Source organism: Trachinotus anak, unplaced genomic scaffold, assembly GCF_046630095.1.
Source record: "Trachinotus anak isolate AG129_WGS33_773 ecotype Australia unplaced genomic scaffold, CSIRO_AGI_Tana_v1 ptg000018l, whole genome shotgun sequence".
In the NCBI taxonomy this organism is placed as follows: Eukaryota; Metazoa; Chordata; class Actinopteri; order Carangiformes; family Carangidae; genus Trachinotus; species Trachinotus anak.
In genome coordinates, this window is record NW_027273869.1 from 1,022,501 (window position 1) to 1,035,475 (window position 12,975).

General features: G+C 41.2%; 1 protein-coding gene across 2 annotated transcripts in view; it reads left to right on the forward strand.

The window, feature by feature from the left end:
* The window catches only part of large1 (LARGE xylosyl- and glucuronyltransferase 1), a 129,219-nt gene that overhangs the window by 101,691 nt on the left and 14,553 nt on the right, over nucleotides 1–12,975 (forward strand). For both annotated transcript variants that reach the window (XM_071501550.1, XM_071501549.1), the window contains 3 exons: nucleotides 2,104–2,229; nucleotides 4,956–5,111; nucleotides 8,955–9,118. In XM_071501550.1, the coding sequence (XP_071357651.1) occupies nucleotides 2,104–2,229; nucleotides 4,956–5,111; nucleotides 8,955–9,118 (446 nt within the window). The remainder of the gene's footprint in view (nucleotides 1–2,103; nucleotides 2,230–4,955; nucleotides 5,112–8,954; nucleotides 9,119–12,975) is intronic.

Sequence of the window (12,975 nt, forward strand, 5' to 3'; positions counted from 1 at the left end):
TTCATTAAGTAATGTCCCGCAAGGTATGCCGTTTGGAAAATGAGTGGGGCTTTGGAAGTCTTTTCAGCACGCCATCTGCCTTCTGCTGTATGAGCTCTTCCAGTGGACTGTCAGCCCTCTTTATCACAGCATTCATTATGTGGCTATATGGTTTTTATGTCTCCCATTAGGAAGCTGGAATCTGTCACTGAGACTCTTGTCTTTTGAACTCTCAAAGATCTCAAAGTCAAAAAAGTATCTGCATTTTAACCCAAGTACATTTCCTCAAAGCGGTTCAGCTTTATGTGACTACACATAAAGAAGTAAAGCCGCACATCTGGAGACACAAAAACACTAACAAGACAGAACAGAGTAACCAGTGTTAAACCCCACATGAATAAAATCTGGAGAGAAGAGTTAACAGTACATTTTTATTTAAGGTGCAGCCATCAGTTGGACGATAATTGTTCCCACCTCCACTGCTGGTGTTTACAATGAAATTATATACGTATCAAAAGGTTTTTTAATAGCCTCTTCAACCTCACAGTACAAATTCATACTGTGTTGCCAAACCTATAGAAATATACTCAAATTTTACAAAGATACCAAATCTGTCAGGATGAGTTTTTGGGAAATGCACAAACTGATGCACAAGAACTGCAGAATATTTAAATTTGATGTCATGGTCACCTTTTTGACCACCTTCATGAAACAAACTGTTTTTACTGTTCAAACCTTTAGTCGATGATGGTTTATCTTTTCCCCTTCTTCTATGTTTGGAATAAAGAAACCCTCTGGATCCTCAATAGAAGTGCATTTTGTATCTTTATGAAATACAAATATTCGACCCGTTGTGATAAACCAAAATTATCCTTTAAAGTCTGACAAACATACTGACTTATTTTCCAGCTTCGTACAGGATCTCTCAGTTTACATCAGTGTGCTGCCTCCTCTCTGTTACTGCTGTGTCAGTAAAAGCAGTGTCAGTCCTCACGAGATGCTACATCAGAGAGAATGAGACCGTGGCCTGCCTCTCTCCCAGCTGATTTGAATTAGTTTTAGTCTCAGTCTGTTGATGAAAATGTGTAGATTTTTGTTAGTTTTAGACAACAAAAATGTTTTAATCTTGTTTTCATCAGTTAAATTTTAGTGTCACTTTTGTCATGTATTTTTAATTTGTATGTCTTTTTAGCATTTTGAGGCTGCAGCTGCCGCCATGTTTTTTGAGTTCAGTCATTGATGGATACTGGGCAAGAGCCTCTGTATGAAGTGACTCAATAAAGTAACTACAAATTAAGTACAGTTACCATGACAATAGGTGACATTCTCATCTCTCTATAGATGGTTGACCCCTGACATTTCTTCTGATAGCAACACCTGAGATAGTCGACTAAAAGTAACATTAATATTAAATCCACATTCACAGCACAGATAATTTTACATATATTTGTGTGCTGCCTGTATGTTTTTGTAGTTTGTCTCAGCTCTTTTGTTGCTGCTTCTTGTCTCATTCTCAGTGAATCATGGATGAATTTAGTTCATAAATCTGTTTCTGCCGAGAACTGATAACATCATATAACATTACTGACTCTTCAGAGACATACTGTTACTTCTTATTAATAGCAGTGCAACAGGTAAATCAATTTCTGGGAAAGGGATATTACAGACAGCAGAGGAAAAATGAGCTCTGACTATCTAGTCTCATTCCAAACATGCCATTAACTACAAACCCATGTAGTTATCATTACCATCCTCTGCAGGCTGCAAAAATGTGTCAGCTTGTGTTTCTTGCACACAAGTGTGCATCTGCTCATTATACAGAAGTCCAATACTGTAGCAGAAGAATCATTTTAAACAATGATAATAATAACAAAGTGTGAAAGACTTGGTAGATATACCGTTTTATTATTAGTGTTAAAAATGTGCTGTTGTTGACACAGTATTCGACTGTCGTCTTTAGTCACAGATCCATGCAAGCAGCAGGATGAGATTAACGACAGCTTCATGTGGACATCACATAAACTGGTAGCAGGGTCAGATTAAACTGCGCAGTACGGGCCTGTAGATGATGAAACATAAGGCAAATCATAACGCTCAGTGTGTGTTTTATGTGTGTGCGTGCAGGACATCTTCAACGCTGTGATCAAACAGAACCCTTTCCTGGTTCACCAGCTGCCGTGCTTCTGGAATGTCCAGCTGTCCGATCACACACGCTCAGAGAAGTGCTACAAAGACGTTTCAGACCTCAAGGTGAGACCCTGCTGTCCCGACTATGCAACCACTCAGTCACTTCAGACATACAAGACCTGCCACACTCTCAGTGACATACATCTGGTTCTGTTTTTAGGCATTTTATGGATTTTGTGAAGCTTGAAAAGGCTCCTTGTTTTTCTAGGCTTCAGGAGATGTGAAGAGCTGTCTGAGCCTCTTAGTAGTTTTCAGTAGGTGGACAATGATACAGCATGTATACAGGATAGATGCAAGATACTAAAGAACAACATTTCCTCAAATTTCAGCTGTTTTCCAACAAGTTAAGGCTGATGAAGCAGTAATCTGAAAACCTCAGTAATGTCTAAATGTGTTTTAATGGTTTTGTCAGTGTCACAGTTTAGTTAAAATCATCTAACCAGCAGCTACCTCAGTTGGAGGAAGATGTTTAGAGCAGCAGTTGTTTTTCTTTAGTTTTCTTAAGCTGAACCTTTTGGTAAGTGGCTTGTTGAACACCTACATATGATGCTATTTTTTGTCTTTTTTTTCTTTCCCTGCAGTAAAATAACTGGACAAGACTATAACTCTTTAATCTAGGGTTCGACTACATAAAAAAAACAATAAGATGTAAATCAAATAATAAAATGAAGATCTTTGCTCAAGATTTGGCTCTTATTCTGCATTAAAAGTGATCTTTGGATTCAGGCTACTACAGTGTGACTGCTCTTCTAATGAAAGCAAAACTTGCACATAAACCAAGGAGCCTTAAAATGCAAAGACAGTGTCTGTGGAGGTTTGACTGTTTCTGTGGGAGTAAAGGTAAGAAAATGGCAGATGTGGCAGTGTGAACTGTGAAAGAAGTTGATGTGGCAGTTTCAACCTCAGTTTTCACTGAGAGAAGTTAAAGTGGCAGATGAGGCATGAGCAGTGTGCCCTAAATGCACAGATTTAACTGGGCTTGAACCCCAAGGCCTCCAACCAACCAGGAGGCCTGGGGGCTCAAGCCCCTAATTCTCTTTTTTTTTGTCTTGTGAAGCCCCTGGTTGGTTAGACGTCCAACCACGACAGGCTTGTCTTCATCATACAAAATGTTCTGACGCACCTGAACTGGAGTCTAGTACAGGTGCAGCTGAGCATGAAAAACAAATTCATAGTGGATGAGGTTGCTGCATGACAAGACACTGACAGACAGAGCAGCACAGCACAACAGCAGCAGCGAGTTATTCAAATGCAGAAGTACCCACAACCTGTTATGTTCTAATTTATTCCCATGCTCTCCTCCCTCTCCTCTTGCACCGTGCGCATGTGAGTAAGTTACTATGGTTACGGGGATTCTGTGTCTCTGTCGCTGTGAAAGGTTTCTAGGTTGGTGTGTATTTGTAAAATCATGAATGTAATTGTACCTCAATACTGTTATCTAGTCATATGATATAACAGCTTGGCTTCTCTCTATAGTATTGTGAGGCCTTGACCATACTCTGTAAAGTACCTTGAAATAATGTATTTCTTGATTTGCTACTATGTAAATGAAATTTACTTGAATTAATAATTATCTTCAGTATGGTGACTGTTAGAATCAATTGTGTATATTGACCAATTATTTGAACAGGTAGTACATTGTTGTAAATATTTGACCAACAAGTTATTCTGCTGAAAATATTGTGAGGTAGAAAGATTTTCTTTCATTTATGCTTTAGTCTGCTTATCGATGACATTAGATGATTGCTAATTGAAAAGATCTTGTTGTATAGTGCTTTATCACCATATTCACCCATTCAAGTGACCTGATATGTTAGTTAAGCATGGATGAAAAATTGCTGACTCAATGTTGAACTGGCTTTTGACTCAAGGGTCATTGTAATCTTTGAGGTCAGATTGTCCAATCATGAAGGTTGTAGGGTGTCATTGTCCTAGGTATGTTCATTTTAACTTACACGGAATTGTTATCCTGAGAAGAGTCTAACTATGACCATCTTCATGGCAGTTTGGTATATAGTCTGATGGGGGAAGGAATGGTTAAGCAGATTCAAAATTTCTCATGTGTAGTCTATTTGACTATGGTATTTGAGTCAACAGAGACTTTTTTTTTTTAATTCCTCACTACTACAACATGACTCTCCTTTTCTATGTACACAGATCAGCCAAAATATAATGACGCAATAACAGACCTGAGTGACTTTGACAAGGTGAAATCATTATTGCTCGGAGAACGGGTCAGAGCATCTTGGAAGCAGCGAGGCACATGCGCCACTCTTGATCAGTAGTGATGAGTATCTACTGAAGGTGGTGTGAGGCAGAACAAACCACAAACTGGATACAGAGTGTTGGGAGGTGAGCTGGAACAAGTCTGATAGTAGAGGCTCCAGCTATCAACTTCCAGGACATAAAGGATCTGCTGCTAAGGCATTGGTGCCAGATACTAAAGGGATGTTCAAAGGTCTTGGAGAGTCATGCTTCGGCTCCTAAAATACAAAAATGCATCCAAGGAAAATAATTATGTAGAAGTTATTCTTAAAAGTGACTTTTTTCAAAGAAATTTTGAATTGCTTGATCAACGCAGATTCTTGTCCAATAGTGTTTCCAGTGTTTGTTTGTTTTTTTCCCTCAACGGGTCTGTAGAGACTAGGGAATAAGACCTTGTGCTAGAATGACAGTGGCTCAAATCCAAGACACTTGATTATTTGCTGAAATGCAACCAATTCACCATTCTGTGCATTACAATAACACTCCACCTCGTCAACCAACCTCCCTGTGGTTCTTCTGAACAGGTGATCCACTGGAACTCTCCCAAGAAGCTGCGAGTGAAGAACAAGCATGTTGAGTTTTTCCGGAACCTGTATCTAACCTTTCTGGAGTACGATGGCAACCTTCTGCGTCGAGAGCTGTTTGGCTGTCCCAGTGAGGCCGACCACAACAGTGAAAATGTAGGTGGAACTGCTTCTTTATTTCTGCTTGTTGTGTCTATTTAATGTTGAAGAGATGAAGGTTGGTGGTAAACTAGTATTTAGGTGGCTCTATCAGAATAATAATAATAATAATAATGATAATAAGAATTTCCCTACTTCATAGATATAAAATGTGGAGCCCATGTTTTCTGAGGAGAGGATTGTCAGTCATTTCTTATACAGATGACTTTGAATGACGTTTCTCCCAAAGAGAAACTGACTTAAATCTTACCAGAGTGCTCTTAAAATCCCAGATTTATGAAGTGATTTATGAATATGTTTGTGCCACTGATTGGTACATGATATAGTGAACAACTCCACCCTTTTCTATATGACAGAGTTCTTCAGGAACAAACAACTATAATAATTAGCTACTGGTACTGGAGATGATGTAGACTCCACACTGTGAGACACTGCCATTACTGATACGAAGTTCCAGTAGGTGCAGCTCTGCTGTGTGGCCTTTGACCTTGTTAGTTTCCAGTGTGACTTGTAGGTGCTGCCAGTGACAACAATGAGCACCTTTCTGCATACACATATCAATGAGGGAAGACACTGATTTCTCAAACATTGCTGTAACTCCTTAGCACTTAAAACTAACAAGTTCAGACTGAAAGCAGGTTTTTAGCATCTACAGTCAAGCATGTTAGTATAAAAATCTTTTCTAATTGATACGTTTAGTGGCTTATTTAGAAGGAGACTGATTTGGTGTGCATTAGGTTTGGCACACATAAGTGAGTTTTTTTTTTAACTTCTAGCATTTTTGTTGGCAAACTACTGAAATAGTGGGCGTACATGTTTTTTTATCATGGAGATCATGCCAGGACATCAGACAATCCAAGTGCCTCTTGTTTGTTCCTTGAAGTTCTGTATCAATCATCCTGGTGAAGACTTTTGTCTGGCTGCTCGTCAGTGGCTGTGCTGTTGAAAGAACAGCTGCTTCTGGGGACAGTGACAGCCCTACCACTGTCAGTCAGTGTCACCGTGGACTGAACAGATGGATGCCTCAATAGCTCATGCCCCACTGACAGCCCGCGTCTGGTTTAATGTTGGAGTTCCTCCAAATGTATCCACATTAGTGAGGATTTTGACTCACAGTTGTTTGTACAGCTGAAATGAATGTCACAAATGTCTTTGAACAACGAGCGTCTGAAAATGTGCAGCATTATTGCAATTTATACAGTTTATAATGTTGAGGAGACAAAGACACATAAAAGACTGCAGGAGTTCATAGAGGGAGATGGAGGAGGCCGTGGGCTTCAGCCAGGAGGAGGGTTTGGCAGCACACTGCCTACCAGTGTGTTCATCCAGAGCAGATAGAAACACTGAACTTCACAGCGACTGTTTAACATACTGTGTAGACTCTGTTGCCGTTTGGTCATTCAGGCACGTTATTCTTTGCACCTACTGCAATTAGTCACCATAATCAGTGACATCTACAATGAAAATGTGTTGACATCAATATTTTAAATCCATGCATCATTTCCCATACATTGATTGTTTTGTGGCGGCCAGTCACTATATAAACATTAACCACCATATATTTATTTTCTATTTTATCTTTTATGGTCCTCTCTGTCTTCTGCTCTCTGGGCGAGGCGGGCCTGCATACTCAGTACACACACACACACACAAACACACACACACAGCCAGAACTGAAAGATTACTTGAGTTGATGCAACTATTACTCTGTAAGTCTTGTTTAACCAGTGTTATATTGTGATTTTTATTTTGTATGGTGCACAGTGCAGTCAGTCACAACATGTGAAGGACTACTTCATTTGTAAGTGTTGACTATTCATCAGTAGGACAAGCTTTTTAATATCTTTGTCCTTGTAGCTGCTAAATACTCTTGTAAAGACATATTGTCATTATGCGTTAGAAGTGTTGGAGAAAATGTTTAGGCCAGAATCTGAGCTTATTCTATGTTGACTAACCATGCCGGTGTGTTTCTCGAGGAAAATTCATAGTTTAGATTAATCGACTAATCAATAAAATAGTCAATAGATTCATCAAGAAAAAATAGTAATTAGTGGCAGCCCCACTTCTTAGCTTCTAACCTGCTGAGGGTCACCATGGTCAGGAGTTCGGTTTTTCCAGAACCAGCCTCTGTGGACTTTGCAATTATTGAAGTGTCAGCTCTGTGGTCAGTTAATCACGTTATAATTTTCCATCATGGTATGCCAGACTCTTTTTTGCTAACAGTCAATTCTAATGTGTCCTTAATTCAGGAAATAGTTTGCTCACTCAATTTTTCAGAGTTTGAGCAGTGATTTAAATCCCATTAAAGTGATGATTAGACTAATGAAGTCACTGAGGGATCGGCTACAGCGGCACATTGCAGACCGGGCTCCTTCGGGCCACAGGGCCACTGCAGCCCAGTCACTCACTGCAGCTCCACTAATCACACTGTTGAAAGCACAGCGGTGCCACACACATAGTCCTCTGCTGACGTCCCTTCAAACACCTCTCTCCACTATTCCCCACTGCATGACTCAACTGTGCTTTGTCGAACTGCAGCAATTTCCAATGTGTTGAGCTCATCTTCACTTGAATTTAAATCAAGCTAGATAGACCTGAGATCAGAATGCTGATGTCCATTCACACTGGTTGATGTGTTGTTCTATTAGCATATCACTTTTACAGTTTTGACACACTGTGCAAAAGGCCCCAGGAAATCCTGCAACGTTCCATCAGAAATTGGACAAGAGCTAATCAGGGAAAATTAATTGGAAAACTGCATTTTATTTGCATAACATTGTAACAGCTTGGTGCTAAATTGACTCATGTAGGATTAGAGTCCTGGGTCTGTGGTATGTTGTGACAGACTGAGACACAGAAAAGCCTTTAAAATTCAACCCTGCTGCTCCAGCATAACCAACTGAGTGATTCAGTACATATGTAGATTTCTAGTGAAAAACACCTGCGTCAGCTGTTTATTCATTCAGTGCCTAAATACATTATATTACATTAACTGACAAAGACCTCTACCACAACTATTGTGAGCAAGGCTGAAAGTAGCCTGTTGTTGTGGTACCCACTGTATAATGCAGAAGGAGATGAGGGAGGATCACCAACAATCAAAATAGTTTTTTCTTTTTGCTGTGACCAAGAATCTTCACCAAGCTAATGACCAAGTTTCCTTATGAAGTAGCTTTCGTGCCAAAACCCAATCAAACCATAACCATCAATCAGAAAAACTGTTCTATGAATCATAATGGGAGCAAGTGAATGTTTGGATTATACTGATAAAATGCAACATTTAAAATCTGAATACGTGAGGGGTGGTCTATTTCTAACTCTCACTGTGTTGGTGCAGACCTCACACCACATGAGTCTGGCCTGTCCATGTGATGTAGCCATTTTTATTCATCCCAGTTTTGAGGGGGTAGTTCAGCCATTTAGTATTTGCTCCTATAAACAGCTGAGGGTCTTTGCTATGTTGACACTCCTATCTCCTGATGTATACAGAAGAGGAATAAGTCTAACTCTAAAGGCAGTGATGTGCCACAGGGCTAAAGGTGTTTGATGTAACATACAGACCTCCATTTATCTGTGGCAACTCGTACCAGCAGTGTACCATCTCAGCTCTCTGAAAATGTGAGTTAAGTTGTTCAATTATCCCAGCACGACATGTAAAACATAACAATACCCCTGACAGAGTTTGGTATATGTGAAGTGCTTCATGGTTTTTCTCTTTTAGCTCACTTATGACCATGGTGCAGAATTGTTACTCCACAATCCTGATGCAGCAACTCAAGCCAACAACAGCATCTTCAAGGCTTCCCTTCTGATCCTTCTGGTGTCCCTCTCTGTCTGCAGCTCCAGAAGACTCTGTCAGAGCTCGACGAAGATGATCCTTGTTACGAGTTTCGTCGAGAGCGATTCACCGTCCATCGAACACACCTCTACTTCCTCCACTATGAATATGAACCCAGCTCTGACAACACTGATGTCACTCTAGTCGCCCAGCTCTCCATGGACAGGTACTGTTCTACACCTTGCAGTTATTAACACTCCCTTACATGTATATGGAGGACTATCTGAAGGACTCTTGTTGTGAAACTCTTCTACAGGTGTGCTTAGGTGTGAAAGTAGGCAGGGCTCTGCAGATTCTGTAGATGCTGTGATTGTTTCTGGCATCCAGGGCTCCTGAAGTAAAAGTTCCATATATTTTCCTCATAAAGTGGGGTCCAAAAGTCTGTTTCAGGGTTTGGGACTTTTGGACATTCAAATGAATAGAAAAGTGTTGTCAGACTTTTTGACCCCACTGTAGATGACGTTAGGTAACTCCCATGGCTCAGATAAACATGAAACGGTCATGGTTAAATTCATTTAGTCATTTAGTCATTTAGTCATTTAGCAGACGCTTTTATCCAAAGTGACTTACAGAAAGGGGAACAATCAAGGTTAAGTGCGATAAGAAGTGTTATGTAGTGCTAGGAGAGACGGTGCTCTCTGAAGAGTTGGGTCTTCAGGAGTCTTTTAAAGGTAGAGAGGGACGCCCCTGCTCTGGTAGGAAGTGGTAGTGCGTTCCACCAACGGGGGACAACGTGAGAGAAGAGTTTGGATTGCCTTGAACGAATGGTGGCAGAGCCAGGCGTCGTTCGTTAGAGGAGCACAACGGTCGTGAGGTAGCATATGCCTGTACCAAGGCGTTCAAGTAGGTAGGTGCAGTACCAGAGACAACTTTGTAGGCAAGCATTAGAGATTTGAACTTAATGCAGGCTGCAACAGGTAGCCAGTGGAGCTCGATGAGCAGCGGGGTGACATGTGACCTTTTGGGTTGGTTGTAGACCAGGCGCGCTGCCGCGTTCTGGATCATCCGAAGTGGTTGCACTGTGCGGGCTGGGAGGCCCGTCAGGAGGGCATTACAGTAGTCTAGTTTTGAGATGACCACAGCTTGTGTCAGGAGTTGAGTAGTATGTTGAGTTAGGTAAGGTCTGATTTTTCTGATGTTGTAAAGTGCATAGCGGCATGACCGGGCAACTGAGGCAACATGATTGGAAAAGGTTAGTTGGTCATCAATCATAACCCCTAAGTTTCTCACCACCCTGGTGGGGGCGAGCCATAGGGAATCAGTTTTGATGTTGATGTCATGGTGTATTGTAGGTTTAGCTGGGAGAACCAGCAGTTCAGTTTTTGAAAGATTCAGCTGGAGGTGATGTGCCTTCATCCATGTGGCGATGTCTGAGAGGCAACCAGAGACCCGTGCAGAGATCGAGGGGTCATCAGGAGGAAATGACAGATACAGCTGAGTGTCATCTGCGTAGCAGTGATAGGAAAAGCCATGTGAGCGAATGATCGGACCTAGGGAGGTGGTGTAGATAGCAAATAGTAGGGGCCCCAGCACTGAGCCCTGGGGGACCCCTGTGGTGAGGTGGACGACTGTCCAAGCCAGGATATGCTGAATGAGCACCCTGTCAGGTAGGATTCAAACCAGGAAAGAGCCAAGCCAGAGATGCCCATGTTAGAGAGAGTAGAGAGGAGGATGCGATGGTTAACTGTGTCAAAGGCAGCTGATAAGTCAAGCAGAATGAGGACAGAGGACTTTGCAGCTGCTCTTGCTTCTTTTAAGGCCTCTGTCACAGACAACAGGGCAGTTTCAGTTGAATGACCGCTCTTGAAACCAGATTCATTTGGATCAAGAAGATTGTTCTGTAGGAGGAATTCTGAGAGTTGTTTAGCCACTGCCCATTCAATAGTTTTGGATAGGAATGGAAGAAGCGAGACAGGGCGATAATTCTCGACCTCAGCAGGGTTGAGAGAGGGTTTCTTGAGTAGAGGTGTTACCCGAGCTGCTTTGAATGCAGTGGGAAAAGTGCCGGAGGTCAGTGATTCATTTATCACATGTGTGATAGCTGGCATGATGGTTGGGCTAATGGTATCAGTACAAGAGATAAACAACAGTGTGTGGTGTATGTGATTCTTGATCAAAAACGCCAAAGGTACAAGCCTGTGGATAAAACTGAACGAGAATGTCACCTATGACAATCAAGGAGTTTCTTGATAGGAAATATCCAGTCACAGAGCTTTAAATTCTGTTGTTTAAACTGCTAACAGTGAGCTGAAGCTAAAGATAACAGGTTCACTTTCTGAGTCATTTTGGAATAATTCAGCAACTATTGCAGTGACAAAGCATTCAAGTTCTGATCCACACCTCTGACTGGCTTCATCGCCATGACAACAGCAGCCAAGCCTCAGGCATGTTGTAGTAGTTACAGTCATCAGCCATTCCAAACTGATGAAAAAAATGGTCCCAATCAAATGAAATGATTCAAAGTCATGGCTGTAACACAAACCTGTCACATGTTATGTTATGTTTTCCCTGAGATTCCTGTGTTTCTGTGTTTGGGGACACCGAGGAGATCACTGACAGAAAACTTACAGAAAATTTAGAGAATTTACAGTGGATAAAGAAGAACTTCTGATAGCAGTCTCTGAATACTTTCACCATCTTCAAAGGTGACTGCTCATCTAGTTTCAAAAAATAGTGTCATGGAGAAATTGTGAAAATGTGTCTTTATTCCCAACTACAAGCCCGTGCAGTGAGAAGAGGAAGCAGTGCAGGTGACTCAGAACCAGTTTGTTCTGTGTCATTGCTGCTTTTACCCTCTTCTCTGCATCTATTCATACTTTCCTTGTCGACAGTCTTTTCCACGCACATGCACACACATGAAATCCTTTGGAGAATCCTGGCTCAGGGTGTGCCGGGCAGATAATTATATTTCACGTGATGGGGGTCATTTACAAACGATGAAGCAGAATGGTTGTCAGCGTTCTACACACACCATGCTGAGACACAATGGGGCATATTGACAGATCTGCAGTATCTGATGAGCCATGCAATGTTCAGCTTTTAGTTGATTCGAGACACCCCACTGTCAGATTTAATAAAGAGTATTATGTTAGTTCTGAAGATACAGAGAAAATCCAGAGATTTTACCATCAAACATCAATCTGCCGTCGTCACTCTGCTATTTATATGCTAATTTTGCTGTTTGTTCCTTTGTTAACTGAGAGCAGGGGGATTATAGGCAAATTTTTGCAGTGGGTATTGTGTTAATGTGAATATCCAATTTTTCCTAAATCTGAAAGGTCTACAGATTCAGTAGTTATACGTGTCTGCTACGTCATTCTCTTCTCATAACAGGTTTGAGTGGTTTTCCTGCAGACGTTTGAGCTGGAACCGGAATCATACTTTAGGTTCAGTTTAAACATCAGTCATTCATTCTCAGAAACTGCTTGTTTTATTTACTTTCACCAGTATTTTATTTGCTGAGCTTTAGTGCTGTCATATCAGAAAGTGACACAGTAAATTCTCATCTCTGTGATGCAAAAAGCTCAGTGACGTAGTGACTACTTGCAGACACTTATTGCAAGGAAACATATATCAATTGAGTACAAACCAAACACAGCAGGGTTACATAAAGCTGGATGTGTGTATAAAACTAGATGGCAACACACAGACTGTGGAAGAAGAACTCAGATCCTCCACATGAGTAAAAGTAACATTACCACAATGAGTGACCTCACTGATCATTGTGCATTTCGAGTTATCTCAGCTGGAAGCCCACTGCCAGGGAGAGCAGCCACAGAACAAATTCATCTGCATTCATACACAGTCAGTGTGACTGTGGACTAAGATGACTCTGTAGCCCCTTCAGCTCTTAATCATTCTGAGATTTCTTTTTTTTAACAAGGCCTGGTTCACATCAACAAATGTTTCTTGTGAATCGCAAACTTAAATTTTTGAAAGTCACTGTCTCTAACTCACACCTGTGGTCTGGTTTCATTGACAGGACTCTGGTTTGATAACTCCTGACTCCACTTAGCTTTTGTT